The sequence below is a fragment of the Nicotiana sylvestris genome, chromosome 4 (genome assembly GCF_000393655.2).
Source record: "Nicotiana sylvestris chromosome 4, ASM39365v2, whole genome shotgun sequence".
Taxonomy (NCBI): domain Eukaryota; kingdom Viridiplantae; phylum Streptophyta; class Magnoliopsida; order Solanales; family Solanaceae; genus Nicotiana; species Nicotiana sylvestris.
The window spans coordinates 94,102,758-94,118,085 of NC_091060.1; the positions used below are offsets into that span (position 1 = coordinate 94,102,758).

The 15,328-nt window shown below is 39.4% G+C and overlaps 1 protein-coding gene across 1 annotated transcript; it reads left to right on the forward strand.

The window, feature by feature from the left end:
* Positions 1-7,451: 7,451 nt before the first annotated feature.
* Positions 7,452-8,501, forward strand: LOC138889856 (uncharacterized). Its single transcript, XM_070173193.1, has 2 exons — positions 7,452-7,628; positions 7,920-8,501. The coding sequence occupies exons 1-2, from the start codon at positions 7,452-7,454 to the stop codon at positions 8,499-8,501; spliced, it is 759 nt and encodes a 252-aa protein (XP_070029294.1).
* The last annotated feature ends 6,827 nt before the right edge of the window (positions 8,502-15,328 follow it).

Below are 15,328 nucleotides of genomic sequence, written 5' to 3' on the forward strand. Positions count from 1 at the left end.
AGAGTCGATTTGGACTCAGATTTGTACACTAATCACATATATGGACTCGTGGGATTATGGGTAGTCAGAATCTATCCTTAGACCCGGGTCTTAACCGGACGAGACCCGGGTTGACTTTTGTTGACTTTTTGGGAAAAATGTAAAGATCATATCTGTATATATTGTAATTGTTTGATGATATTAAGTCATTTTTGGTTAGATTTGAGCCATGTAGAGGCGCATTTTAGGGGAAAAGCTATTTCGAGGGCTGATTTGTCCTAGTTGAGGTAAGTATCTACTTTGTTTGGGGGAACTACCCCTTAGGATTTGGGTTGATTGTTCTATTTGTGTTATATGGAAGACGTGTACGCGAGGTGACGAACACGAGCTATATATGGTATTTGATCGGTTTAGGTTATTTAGACTCTTTCCATGCCTTTAATCATAACATGTAACATCTTTCATTATTAATCTTCTGTTACATGTGTTAATCTACTCTTACATACTTCATTTGACGTCGTTAGCACTTGTTCTATCTCTTACTTATTATATTTGTTCTCATATGATTTAGTGGAAGTTGTTACCTCCCTTATTGTCTTTTTACCTCTTTATTATTGTATTTCTCTTACTTGAAGTTGTTATTTAGTGAGAATTATCTTCTTGTTGGGTTATTGACGTTAAAGTGGTAAAAGCTATTATCACATTGAGGTTGAAGGTGTTAATTTTTGAGATATCTTTCCTTGTTGAGTATTTCTCATTCATTATGTCATTATTGAGATTATTGTACACATTGTGGTTGAGCCATGTGATATTTGTTGTGAAAATATTGGCATTTATTGATTTTGGCAAGTTATGACATATGGGCACTTGTGGTACGAGCTGTTATTGTATTGTGATATTGATACGCATGCGGTGGTATAAGGATAGAGGTTGATATACATGCGGTGAGATAAGGTGGGCTTGATATGCATGTTGCTAGTAAGGTAATTACTTGAAGCCACACAGTAAGATAAGAGGGCTAAAATTCGTGTAGGTATTTCGGAAAAAATAATTTTCAAAACTAAATGTAAGGCTCACACGGTGATATAAGGAAAGATAAAGATTTGAGTTGTGAAATGTAATTACGAGGTGGTACCTCGGTTGTGATTCTTGTAGTGCATTCCATGTTGAAAAGGTTAATTGGCTGAACAGTTCTTGTTGTTTTTCTTCCTTGTCTTACCTGCTTTTGTCCGTATTCGATTACTTGTGGTTGTCATCATGTGTTCCCTTCTTGTGGCCTTCTTACTTTAAATCCTGCCATTAGCTTTTATTATTAAATTGCTTTGTTATTATTCATTTCCTTGTTTTCCATTATTTGTCTTTATTATACTTTATTCCGTTTATCTTGTCCTAGTAGGTGTCTTGACCTGGCCTCGTCACTACACTACCGGGGTTAAGCTTGATATTTACTGGTACCGTTGTGGTGTACTCATACTATGCTTCTGCACTTCTTGTGAAAATCTAGGTAAATGTTCCCGTGGCGGATGCTAGTGATTTTTCAGCTATCTCTGGAGACTTCAAGATATACCTGCTCGACGTCTGCAGGCCTCGGAGTCACCCTCTACTATCTCTTATTATTGTTTATCCTTTATTCAGACAGTGATGTATATTGAGATTTTAGTACTTTTCTGTAGAGCTTATGACTCAGTTTACACCGAGTTTTGGGAGTATTGTAGCTATTCATAAGTGTGGACTTTGACTACTTATTAATACATTTCTTACTCTAATTTTAGTTCAAACGTGTTGATTTATGTTCTCAAAACTAATGAAAGTGTGCAAATTGCAGGAATGTTGGAGATTTGATATCTAATGAAGAAATCTAACTAAAAAAGGAGTGTTCCGACTCATAAGGCAAGAAGGAGTACAGCAGACCAAAAGTGCGGTCCACAAAAGTATTTTTGTGGCCGCAAAAGAAAGTGCGGACCGCAGAATCCTCTCTGCGGCCACAAATCTGGTGTTGAAGCTCAGAAGTTGATTGAAGAGAAGTGCTGACTGCACACAATTTGTGCGGCCGCAAAACATGATAAGAATTCAAAAAGTTTAGAGAGTATGCAAAACGAACATGACTGAAGCCTTGCCAGAAGTGCGGACTACACATGGAATTATGCGGCCACAGAAGCTGAAGTGCTGCCGCAAATCAAGTTGTGCGGTTGCAGAATCCCTCAACCTGCAGACTCGAGCAAAGTGCGGACCGCACATGGAATTGTGCGGCCGCAGAACCTCCCGAAGGGCATTTTTGTCAGCAAATTTTGGGCTACTATAAATGGACAAGAATCACTTTTTAGGTCAAGTTTGATAGTTTTTTCAGCTATAGCTGTTGTAGTTTAACACTTTTTGTAATTTGTGACCAATTTGGGTTAAATACACAATAGTTTATCATTTTAATATTATATTATGGCTTTAATTAGTACTTCTTCTTTATTTTCTTCCATTTCTACAATGAGTAGCTAGACATTTACTAGGATTGTGACCCAACCCTAATGTGTAGACCTAATGGTAATTAATCTAATGTTTGTTTATGATTGGGTGTTTGTTATTTAGCGTTGTTCATGATTTAATTTTAGAATTAATAGCTGTAAACATTGATTCATGCCTTTTTGACTTGGTCTTTACTTGAGAAAGAAGGACTTAGTCTAGGAAAACTTAACTAACAAGAAATTGGGCTAGTTAAGGATTTGACTAGCCTAATTAAAGGGTTTGAACTAGAGATAGGGAAAATCCGACTTGAGCTCATATCAACTATTTGGCTTGATACCTATTCGGGCTTGAGAAAGCCAAATTGGGAAAAATCACTCTATGACCTAGAGGTATCTAGTGGGTAACTTAGAGTTGAGAGCTATAATACACCCCAATCACTAAAACAAGTATTAACATAATTAACCTATTAGGCTAATACCTAGGCGAAGGTTACATCCCTAGGTCTTCTACCTATTTGAAAATAAAAAATAAATAATTAATCAATTAGTTTCATTTCTCTAGTTAATCATTGATACTATAGTTTATAGAAGTAATTTACAACACCAACTTGTTTGAAAGTGTATTTAAGCTATTTCTTCTACACGCATCAAGTGTACATTCTAACACCCATATTTAGCTCCCTTAGGAAATCGACCCCGACTCATAGTTGGGCACTATTCTTCCAACGACCTCTTTCACTCATTGTTGAGTGTGGATTGGGAGTGGATCAATTTTTGGCGCCATTTCTGGGGAGCTTTAACGGTGTTTGCTATATATTTGAGTGTGTTTTTGGAATATCTTCTTTCCCTTCCATGTTACTAACTTGTTTAAGAAATTATTGGTACAAACATGGTGAACAATGAGCTCGAAAATCTATCTTTGGGGGACTTGGACGACGAGGAGGAACAACTCGACAAGGTACCTTAAGTGCCACAAGATAATCGGAGAGGCCGGGTACCACAAGACAACGTGTCCGTTCCACCCCCACCTCTACCTCATCCACCAAAAGCGGCTCAACACCGGATATTGCCCAACGAAGGTTATTCTAGTGCAATAGTTCCTCCCTGTATTAGGGCTGGAAATTTTCAAATCACCAACGTGATTCTCACTTTACTTGAGCAACAAGGCTTCTTCACAGGTGCACCAACCCAAAATGCTTACAAACATTTGAAGGGCTTTGTGAATACATGTTGGAGGAGCAAGCAAACAAATGTTTCCAAGGATGCATTGCGGCTAAGCTTTTTCCCTTCTCTCTAGGGGGAAAGCTTAATATTGGTTGGAACGTTTGTCGAACTATTCAATTCACACTTGGGATGAGTTGGAGGCCAAGTTCATTGCTAAGTTTTTCTATCCCGGGCACATTGCTACTTTTCGAGATGAGATCTTGGCATTGAAACATGAGCCAAATGAACCACTACACGAAATTTGGGAGTGCTATAGAACAATGGTTAAGGAATGTCCCAATAATGATTTGATGGAAAACATGTTACAACAAACCTTTTATCGTGGGATTAACACAACCAATCAATGTGTAGTTAATCAACTAGCCGGTGGAAACTTTATGACCACAGCTTATACAGAGGCGTATGACATTCTAGATGAGATGGTAGAGATGTCATCAGCTTGGAAATCCTGAGCCAATATTCCACAAGGTGATCCGAATATGATCCACCTCCACAAAGAATTGCAAGACCACGGTCAAGCCATTGCCGAATTGACCACTACCATGAATCAAATAGAAAAGGCGCAACTCAATCAAGTGCAAGCCCCTAAGCAAGTTCATGCTATGGAGGGAGTTAATATTTTGGTGAAACAAGAAGAGGACCAAGGGTCCACAAATGCAAACCCGAGTGGAGAACTATGTTCAAGATGAAGGTTTTGATCAAGATGATTCTTATAATGAGAAAGAGGAAGAATTGCAATATATGAATAACTTTCAAGGGCAAAGAAACAACTTCCAAGGCCCAAACCAACAACAATGGCGACCATAAAACAACCATGGCAATTGGAGTTCTAATAATCAAGGGAATTCACATAACAACAACAATCAAGAAAATTGGAGTGAAACAAACCAAGGAAATTGAGAAAAAAACAACCAAGGTGGTTGGGGTAACAATCAAAGCAACCGGGGGTCAGATCTTCAAAGGCCCCCAATGTATCAATTATCGAGAAACCTACATCCTTATCCTTCCCATGGTTCAAGTCCTTCAAACAATAAAATGGTATGTATTGAGAATATATTCAAGCAAATTATGGAAAATAATGTCGATTCAGATGCCCAACTTGCCTCACACAACACATCAATCCGAAATCTAGAAGTTCAAATGGGGCAAATCTCTCAAGCTCAAAATTCTCATCCTAAGGGTGCACTACCAAGTGACACAGTGGTGAACCCAAAGGGTGGTAACATTACGGGGCATACTATGGCAGTTATCACAAGAAGTGGAAGAGGTGGGAATGCACCCTCCTCGAGTGAAAGGTGTTTTGTCGATGATGACCAAGTGACGCATGAAGAAGAGATCCCAAACAATGTTGTTCAAGCAAATGAGGAAGTTCAGATTGATATTGATAATGATATGGAAGAGACTCTAGAGGAGGTGAACCCATCTAGGGAACACATCATTGACGTACCGGAACCGGTAGTGCAAAAGGCAAAGGCACTATTGCCTATGCCTCCACCTCCATACCCTCAAAGACTTTCCAAGCAAAATGGTGAGAATTAATTCAAGAAGTTCATTCAAATGATGAAGAGTTTTTCAATAAATGCCTGATTATGAAAAGTTTATGAAAGATCTTGTGACAAAGAAGCGGTCGATAAATTTTGAGACTATCAAAGTCACTCATCAAGCGAGTGTGAATGTTCATTCAACGACTCCTAAGTTGGAGGATCCCGGTGCTTTCACGATTCCTTATATAATTGAAAGTGTCGAGTTTGCTAAAGCTCTTTGTGATCTTGGAGCAAGTATAAATTTGATGCCCTATTCAGTTTTCAAGTCTTTGGGGATTGGGAAACAAAGACCCACTTCTGTGAGATTGTAAATGGTCGATCATACCATGAAGAGGCCGTTGGTGTGATTGAAGATGTTTTGGTCCGGGTTGATTAATTCATTCTTCTAGAGGACTTTGTCATTCTAGATTGTAAAGTTCATTATGAAGTGCCGATAATTCTTGGGAGACCTTTCCTTACTATGGGTAAGGCTCTTTGTGATGTAGAAGCCGGAGAGCTCAGTTTCCGGGTTGGTGATGAAAAAGTGGTATTGCATATGTGTAAGTCCATGCGGTAACCAAATAGCAATGAAGTGTGTTCTTTTGTGGACCTAGTGACCAATGTTATTGTTGATGATACAATTGCTACTATCAATGTTGGTGATATGTTACAGGCCATTTTGCTCAATTTTGATGATGACGAGATGGATGGTTTCGTGGAATGCGTGAACTCTTTGCAAGGAATGGGGTCATACAACTATGCACCCCGAATATTATCTTTGGATCTTGAAAATAGGAAGACTCCTCCCAAAAGGCCTTCTATTGAAGAGACAACTACTTTGGAGTTGAAGCCATTGCCTCCACATCTTCATTATGAATTTCTTGGACCTTGTTCTACTTTACCGGTTATTCTTTCCTCTTGTTTGACTAACGTGCAGGTTGATTCCACATTGGCAGTGTTAAAAAAGAGGAAGAAGGCTATAGAGTGGACCTTGGATGATATTGGGGGTATAATCCCCGCCTTTTGCATGCATAAGATCAAGTTGCAGGATGGTGCTAAACCGTCCATTGAACATCAAAGAAGATTCAATGAAGCTATGCAAGAAGTTGTCATGAAAGGGATTATCAAGTTGTTGGATGCCAGGGTTGTCTACCTCATCTCCGATAGTTCGTGGACTTCTCCAGTTCAATGTGTCCCAAAGAAGGGGGCATGATGGTGGTTACCAATGATAAGAATGAATTTATTCCTACCAGAATGTCGACCGGTTGGAGGGTTTGTATGGATTATCGCAAGCTCAACAAAGTAACAAGGAAGGGTCACTTTCCATTTCCTTTATTAGATCAAATTCTCGATAGATTGGCCGACCGTGCTTTCTATTGCTTTCTTCATGGGTACTCGGGCTACAACCAAATTCTCATTGCTCCAGAGGATCAAGAGAAAATAACCTTTACATGTCCCTATGGTACTTTTTCTTTCAAGAGGATGCCATTTGGTTTGTGCAATGCACCGACGACTTTTCAACGGTGTATGATGACTATTTTCACGGATATGGTGAAGGACACCTTGAAGTTTTTATGGATGTCTTCTCGGTGGTTGGGAATTCTTTTGATGATTGTCTTGCAAATTTGGACAAAGTGTTGGCTAGATGTAATGAAACCAACTTGGTGCTCAATTGGGAGAAATGCCATTTCATGGTTGAGGAAGGTATTGTCCTTGGCCATAAAATCTCAAGGAATGAAATTGAAGTTGACAAGACAAAAATTGAGGTAATTTCTAAGCTTCCACCCCCAACTTCATTGAAGGGCGTGCAGAGTTTTCTAGGACATACAAGATTTTACCGGCGCTTTATCAAAGATTTCTCTAAAGTGGTGAACTCGTTATAGAAGATCCTTAAGAAGGATGCCAAGTTAAATTTCAATAATGATTGCATGAGGGCTTTTGAATTATTGAAGCTCAAGTTGACAACTACTCCTATCATTACCGCTCCAAATTGGAGTGTGACTTTTGAACTCATGTGTGATGCAAGTGACGTAGCAGTTGGGGCTGTTTTGGGGCAACACATCAATAAGATTTTCCATCTGGTCTACTATGCTAGTAAGATCATGAATAGTGCCCAAGTCAATTATACCATTACGGAGAAAGAGCTCCTTGCTATTGTGCTTGTAATTGAGAAGTTCCGCCAGTACTTGATGGCTGCCAAAGTTATTGTCCACATGGACCATGCGACACCTTATTTTTTAATGAGAAAAAGGATTCCAAAGCTTGTTTGATGAGATGGGTACTCTTATTGCAAGAATTTGATATTGATATCCAAGACGGGAAATGTAGTGAAAACCAAGTGGCTGATCACTTGTCTTGTTTGGAGGAGGAGGGGAGGCCACATGATGCCCTTGAAATCAATGAATCCTTTTTCGATGAGAAAATTTTGGCAATTTTAATGAAAGAGGTGCCATGGTTCGCGGACTTGGCAAATTGTTTTGTGAGTGGAATCATTCCGGATGAGTTCTCTTCAAATAAAAGGAAGAAGCTCAAAAGAGATTGTCAATATTAATATTGGGATGAACCATACCTTTTCCGTATTTATACGGATGAGGTGATTAGGAGGTGTATCCCGGAAAAAACGTAAGGTAATATTCTTGGGGCTTGTCATTCTTCACCATATGGTGGTCATCATAGTGGAGCAAGAACGACATCCAAAGTATTTAGTTGTGGTTTCTATTGGCCTACTCTTTACAAGGATGCTAGTGATTTGGTGAAAATATGTGATGAATGTCAATGTGCCGGTGGAGTCTCAAAGAAAAATGAAATTCCTCTCACAACCATCTTGGAGATTGACATTTTCGATGTTTGGGGTATTGAATTCATGGTTCCTTTTGTTAGCTCTTGCGAAAATACCTATATCTTGGTCGTGGTGGATTATGTGTCCAAATGGGTTGAAGTTGTTGCTTTACCCAACAATGAGGTGAGAAGTGTAGTAGCTTTCTTGAAGAAGAATAATTTTACAAGATTTGGTACTCCATGTGCAATCATAAGTGATGGGGGGCCACACTTTTGCAACAAATATTTTGACACTTTACTTAGCAAGTACAGTGTTACTCACAAGATCACGGCACCCTACTACCCACAAGCTAGTGGGCAAGTGGAAGTCTCCAACCGGGAGATAAAGAGTATCTTGTCTAAAATAGTGAATGATAATCGGATGAATTGGTCCAAGAAGCTTGATGATGCGTTATGGGCTTATCTGACGGCTTACAAAATACCTATCGTAACGTCTCCATACCGGTTAGTGTTAGGGAAATCTTGTCATATTCCAATGTAACTAGAGCACAAGGCAATGTGGGCTCTAAATAAATTTAATCTTTATTGGGATGTAGCCGCTACCTTGTGGGTTACACATTTGAATGATATTGATGAGTTCCGTTACCATGCATATGCGAGTTCACCCTTGTACAAAGAAAAAATGAAATGTCTTCATGACGAATTGGAACAAAGAGTTCAAGGTGGGAGATCTTGTATAGTTGTTTAAATCAAGGTTGAGAATGTTTCCCGGGAAGCTAAATCCAAGTGGAGTGGTCCATTTGAAATTGTTGGTATGGCACCTTTTGGTACATTAGACTTGAAGAACAAAAACAATGAAGTATTCTGAGTCAACAGTCATCGGGTGAAACACTACTTGGGCAAGTTTGGATATAGACACATGGTGGCAGTCATTTACTTCACTTGAGGATGCTTTGACATTGCGTTGTGCCACGACGATAAATTAGGCGCTTCTTGGGAGGCAACCCATGTTCTTTTCCATTTTTCTTTTGTAGTAGAAGTTATTTGTATTCTAACTTGATTTTAAGTGTGCTACAGACTTGAGTGTGACTTGCAAGAAGGGTGGACTAAAAATGGCTGTGTTGAAGGAACTGCATACAATACTTTATTTGTGCGAACCACACAATTCTATGTGCCACACTAGAAGTACATTCGTGGTCGCGCATTTCACATGCGGACCGCCCAATTGGAAGCTTGCCAAAGTGTGAAAATGTAAACTCTCTGAAGTTTTAAGTTTTTCAGTGCGGGGCAAATCTGCGACAACACTAAAAAATGTGTGGACCTCACATGAGGCTCAGAGAAGGTGATATGCTCAAATTACACTTTAATTAAGTAGTGTAAGGCGGTCGGTGTCAATATAATAACCCAACATGGTTGGGATCGAATTCCACAAGGAATATGGTGTGAACAACTTACTTTAGTAGTGAGAAACTTGACTTAAGTCGTAATTCTATTCCGTTAACGTAACAAGAGAATGATATGATTTTGAATTAAATAGATAACTAATGGTATGTTTGAAAATGTAAATGACTTGATTAAGGAAACCAAGGTTGCATCCCCGTGAATGGAATGTAATGCTATCTGTGTTAATATGATGTATTTCTAATGGAAGGTCCTTTGATATGAAAATGATTTCTAAATGACTACCCAATATTTTTTAATAGTTGAGTAGTATTTTCTCTTTATAATTTTTCCAAATATAAAGAGTTGCAATTTAAGAACAACCAATTTATGCCAAGTAGAACCCACTTATTCCTAAGCGATTCTACTAGACAAGATTTAAAGTCTTGAGTTCTTGATATTCAATTCTACCAAACCCTAACTCACTTTTTCAAGTAAAGAAAGAGTAAAATGGATTAGATTAATGCTTGCAACCACCAACCATAAATAAAGAACAAGAATTGAATAAATATCAACCAACCATTATATATATATATTCAATGTTAAACACTTATTAACATTACACCCATCTAGGGTTCACAACCTTAATATTTAAAACTAGCTACTCATACTAAAATACATGAACAAAGTATTGAATAAAGCCATAAAGCTTACAAAAGTGCAAGATTCTTTCTTCACAACCCTCCAAATAAATGAAGTATTCAATGCTCTCTAAGTAGGACCTTGTTATATACTTGAATGACCCACAAAACCCTAGTTATTCTTTTTATAGTGGACCAAAAGTCGGAGTCAAAATTGGACAAAAATACCCCTTCAGACAACTTATGAGATAGCATAATGGTCGCAGACCAGTTATGCGGTCCACATATTAAGCATCCCCTCGCAGACTTGCTGAGTCCTAGATCTAGCTTTAGTCGCATATCAGTTATGCGGCCCGTATGTGTGTTATGTGACCGCATAATCCATCACATATCGTGCGGAGGACTGTCTTCTACTAGAGTTATGCAACCATTATGCGGCTCGCATAGGTGTTATGCGACCGCATAATGGACCGCACATTTTCTTCTTCATTTGGCCAAAAGACTATCTCTGTTTGTGATCACCATGTCAGTTATGTGGTTTGCATGTGAATTATGTGACCGCATACTTGCAGCATATCTGTCTTTTTGTGACTTTTTGACTTCTTTTCCAAGTTTTCGGGTCTTCAATCTCATGCACTACAAAACAACCAAACTTGATCAAAATTAACTAAAAATGCATTAAAAGACAAGTTAAAATCTAAGTAATTGGTATCAATGGTGCCAAAATTCTACGGCAAATCAACACCCGTAACTTAAACTCTTGCTTGTCCTCAAGCAACTAAAACAAAGCTATCCTATTCTATTCTACTTTTATTTCCGACATTCCACAAAACAATAATGACTATAAATGGTTTTGACTGACAGCTAGCAAGCATGTAACCCCATTTATTTACCCTTCCTGAAAACAACTTATCATTCAACCATTCGACTAATTAATTTGTGACCTTAGAGCCTCGACCAAAATGACAAAATGCTATTCGCAATGAAGTGCACTTGTGTTCTACTTCAAGAACCTATCTTCTGCTAAGTCTTACAATTCATGTGCACTCACAACAAAGAAAATTCCCCCCTTCCCCCCCCCCCCCCCATATATATATATATATATATATATATATATATACAGGGGATGCAATCAAAACACTCTAACACTCGGAACGAAAGCTACATGCTACAAGTATCAGTCCATATGCTTGCCCTTATTTTAACTTTGCCGCTATCTCAGGAATGATTGACCGTAGATTATTAAGGACTTTTCACGAGTTATAATGTAGGCTTCGGGAAGAGTTGGATAAATATTTAGGAATGTAATGGTTATACCCTCCTTGAACTCTACATATATTATGCTCTTTTACTACATAGCCCTTATTTACCTCAGGTTACCGACCTAGAACCACCTCAAAGTATTTCTTCAAGTTCTACAAGACTCTACTCTTTTTCTCTTTTTTTGTTTTCTTTTCTTATTGGAGCTTGCATTTCGTTATATACACAACTTTGAGGTTATTGCTTCTTTTTTATACACATAGTAGCAAACCATGCCAATTTCCACTTTATAACGGCACCCCCAACTTAGGCTTTAAGCCTCAATCTCACACGTTCAAGGACGGATGGGTTCAAAAGAAGGAATTACTTCACAGAAGGGGTAAAGGTTTGTAATGTGGTAGTCAATGAAAGGTTAAAGGATCAAAGGGGGTAACTAGGGTAATTAATGTACTAGGGAGATCAATTTAGTCAAAATTAGCTAGTAATCACAAGGAAAGCCTAAGATCATTTCAACATCCAATCATTAACCTGAGAGTCGCACTAAGAAACCAACAGAGCAAGTTCTAGACATCACAGGTTAGACATGTGCATTATTCATACAAATCTTCACTCACTCACAACACATGAATTGTTCAACTAAACATAGTTTCAGCCCTTAAGTGACACAAGGCAACTCAACACTTTTCATCTCAACATATGTAAGATTCTGAATAAGAATAAAGTGAAAAAGCGAGCCTCAAATTCATAAGAATGACTAACCAACACATCAATTTTTTTTTAGATTCAAAAGAAGGAAGGGTATCATATATTTACAACATTTGGCACATGCTTGAAGCTACACAGTCAACACCAAATAAGTCAAAACATTTCATGTTACTGCCGTTGTTCTACTATTACACCTTTGGAAAAGAACCCGACAAAGAAAAACCGAAGGAAATTCATTGCTAAACTACAAGAGTTTTATATACAAACATAGGGTACAACAAAATATTTCTACAAAACATGGGCATTAGGAACATGTTTGAAGCTAAACAATCAACACCAAATAAGTCAAAACATTTCATTATACTGCCGTAGTTCTACTATTACACCTTTGGAAAAGAACTTGGCGAAGAAAAACCAAAGGGAATTCATTGCTAAACTACAAGAGTTTTATATACAAACATGGGGTACAACAAAATATTTCTACAAAACATGGGTACAAGATTATGATCATAACTACCCCAGCCCCAACCAAAGATCATGCATTGTCCCCAATGCATATATAAAGCAAAAGAAAACTTAGGGACTCCATGGGGCACACTAGGTGCTCGGGGAAGTTGAAGGATCTAGGATATCTGCTGGAGCAGCTATTGGTAGTGAAACTGTAGCTAGTGGGACCTCGAACTGAGTAGTATCCTCCATGGCTGGAGCAAGAGGCTCGAACTATTGTGAAGGTATATCAGAAATCTCCACCAGCTGTGAGGCTGGAGCTGGGGCCTAGGAGCTGCTAGACTTACCCTGTGATGGCTGAGTGGTCGAGGGATGTGCCTTGGCAACCATATCTGCTAGCGAATGTTCAATGGCTGTCTGCACAACTACTTCCTCTTCATCTTCTGTCTTTGTAGAGACAGCAACCCATTTACCTTTGTCTTGATGACCCTGAGTGTCCTCACCTAGTGCTTCTTCATCCGTCTCCTCATCTTCTAACACCCCCTTATCGGACTCCTCAGTATCTCCAGATTCCTCATCTGAAGGGACATCAATATGAGCAGGAGGAGTTTTGGCTCTGGAGGCCTCAACATACTGTGCTTTTGGGGTTGTCATCAATGTCATGAAGTTAATATCTAAGCCTAGGACAGAAGTGTCAGCACCCTGCTATCCATACTTCGGGGGGAAGGCTGTCAAATCGAATTCTAAACTTTGAATATTCTGTAGCTCAGCTTTCAGGTCACTCACATATTTCCGGAGCTATGGCATACCTCCAACTTCACCCCGCTCAACCTTCTCAAGACGCGCTTCAACGCTCTTGAGGTGATCCTCATAAGTATGATGTGCTGCTGAAGAACAGTCACATAGGATTGGATAGGGGTCAATGCCTGTCGGATGAGGTTGGGAGCTTCCTTGATAAGCCGGTCTACCTTAGCATTGGCATGCTGAGCAAGTAGACCCAGCTTGGATAGAGCTGGTAAAGGGATCTAGGACTGTGCAGTAGAGGGTTATGGAGTTGCTGTGGATGTAGCTGGGCTTGAGAGGTGTCTGGTAGTAGTGGACCCTCTGAAACTGCTATATCTGCTAGAGAAGGAATGGGAGTCTCAGCCTGAGTTGCAGTTTCCTTTGCTACTGCATCACTGATTCTCATGATGTCGATGTCTTTGGTAGCATTCTCCATTTTATCATGCCTAGGTAGAGGAGGCACACTTGCAGCTTGGCAAACATCAGTGATCAGGTAGGGGAAAGGAAGTGATGTCTGTTTCTGATTGGCTCTGATTCCTAGCTCTTAGAATATTATCTCCCCCACATCAATCTTGATCCCTGTCATGATGCACGCAATGAGAAGTGATTTCTCAATATTTATGTCAGTTTCACTTCTGGACGGCATCAGACGGGATGTAACAAAGCTAAGCCAATAGCAATACTCCCTTGTGAGATCCTCCTTGAAGATTTTGTGTTTTGGGCCAATCCAAGCCGGTGTCCCCTTTGCTATTACTGAGGCAACCCAGGCACACTCATTGTGCTTGTTGGCTACCTTGGCATCATATTCAGCTGTTCCTGATCGCCAATCCTCGAAATATCGTTCATTGATCGTCTCGGGACCACAACCAACTTCAACCCCTCGTACTCGGACAGACTTGGAAAAGATCCTGTTATGCTTCTATGAAGCACTCCTCAAGGCACCATATGAAGCATAAAACTCCCTCACAATTATCTTATTTTATTCATCCGGGACCTCAGTGAAGAACTCCCACTTCCTCTATTTGATGTTTTCAAGTATGTGAGGGTAATGCTCCGATAGCCCATTTAAGCTCAATTGCTTTTCCTTTAGAATGTTCCGCTTTGAAAGCCTTGCTTTGTATAAATCTATGGAGCCCTTGACCCCAAACCGGAGGTTAAGGTCCTCCCCCAACTTCCTTCGTGTCTCAGCCTGTAGATCAATAATAGGTCCGAGATCACTTTGTGACTCCTCCTCTTCAGACTGGGAGTGCTCTGTAGTAATGCAGAGTGCCTGAGCCCGCTGACGTTTGGCTTGTATTGCTGGTTGGCTAGGATTTACAGCCCTTTTTGTCTATGATCAGGCACTGATTGCGTTGGATTGGACTTATTTGGTGCCATTCCTATTGAGGAAGCATTGTAGGAGTGAGTGAAATAGCTCAAGGAAAGTCATCATAGATAAAAGAAAAAGAATAAAACATAATATTTTTGTACTATGCGATGGGTTATGCGATCGCATATCAAGTATGCGGACCGCATAACCATCACATATATGTAGAAGTAGAAGTCATCAGCAGTTATGTGATCGCATAATCAACCACATAAATGATTATGCGATCGCAAAATGATCGCACATTGAAAAGCTAGAAAGCCTGAAGGACTGCCTCAGTCTACGACACATATGCGGACCACATAACAGGTATGCAATCGCAAAAGCAATTGCATAACCTGTTCTAACCTATGGAAATATTGAGGGGTCATATGCGATGATTATGCGAACCGCAAAGTGATTATGTGGCCCGCAGAAGACATCTTCCTCACGAAAATTAAGCCCTCCCCCAAATCACGTTGGTTCCTTTTTTCCATTCATTTAAAAATCTAAACCCCATTGCAATTAATTTCACAAGATAGAGAGAGAGGGGTACTCATACTTCCCCTTCTTTGGGTTATCAATTAGAGCACACACCGAATTCCTTAATCCACTCCTCTAAGAAAATCAAATGTACAGTCTATACTATCATGCCAGTTACACATTTAACCTAATTTGATCAATTGCAAGAACACACTTCAGAAATTCATGGAATTCGAGTTAGGATAGAATCATAAGATGAAGACAAGAAGGAAGAATGAGAGTGAAGAGACCAGAAGAGTACTCAGAAATAATACCTGAAGCTTG

Excerpts from the sequence above, each read along its gene's own strand:
- LOC138889856 (XM_070173193.1), top strand. The coding sequence starts at position 7,452 with ATGAGATGGGTACTCTTATTGCAAGAATTTGATATTGATATCCAAGAC. Across the intron at positions 7,629-7,919 it reads TGGCAATTTTAATGAAAGAG|GATGCTAGTGATTTGGTGAA; the intron begins GTGCCATGGTTC and ends ACTCTTTACAAG.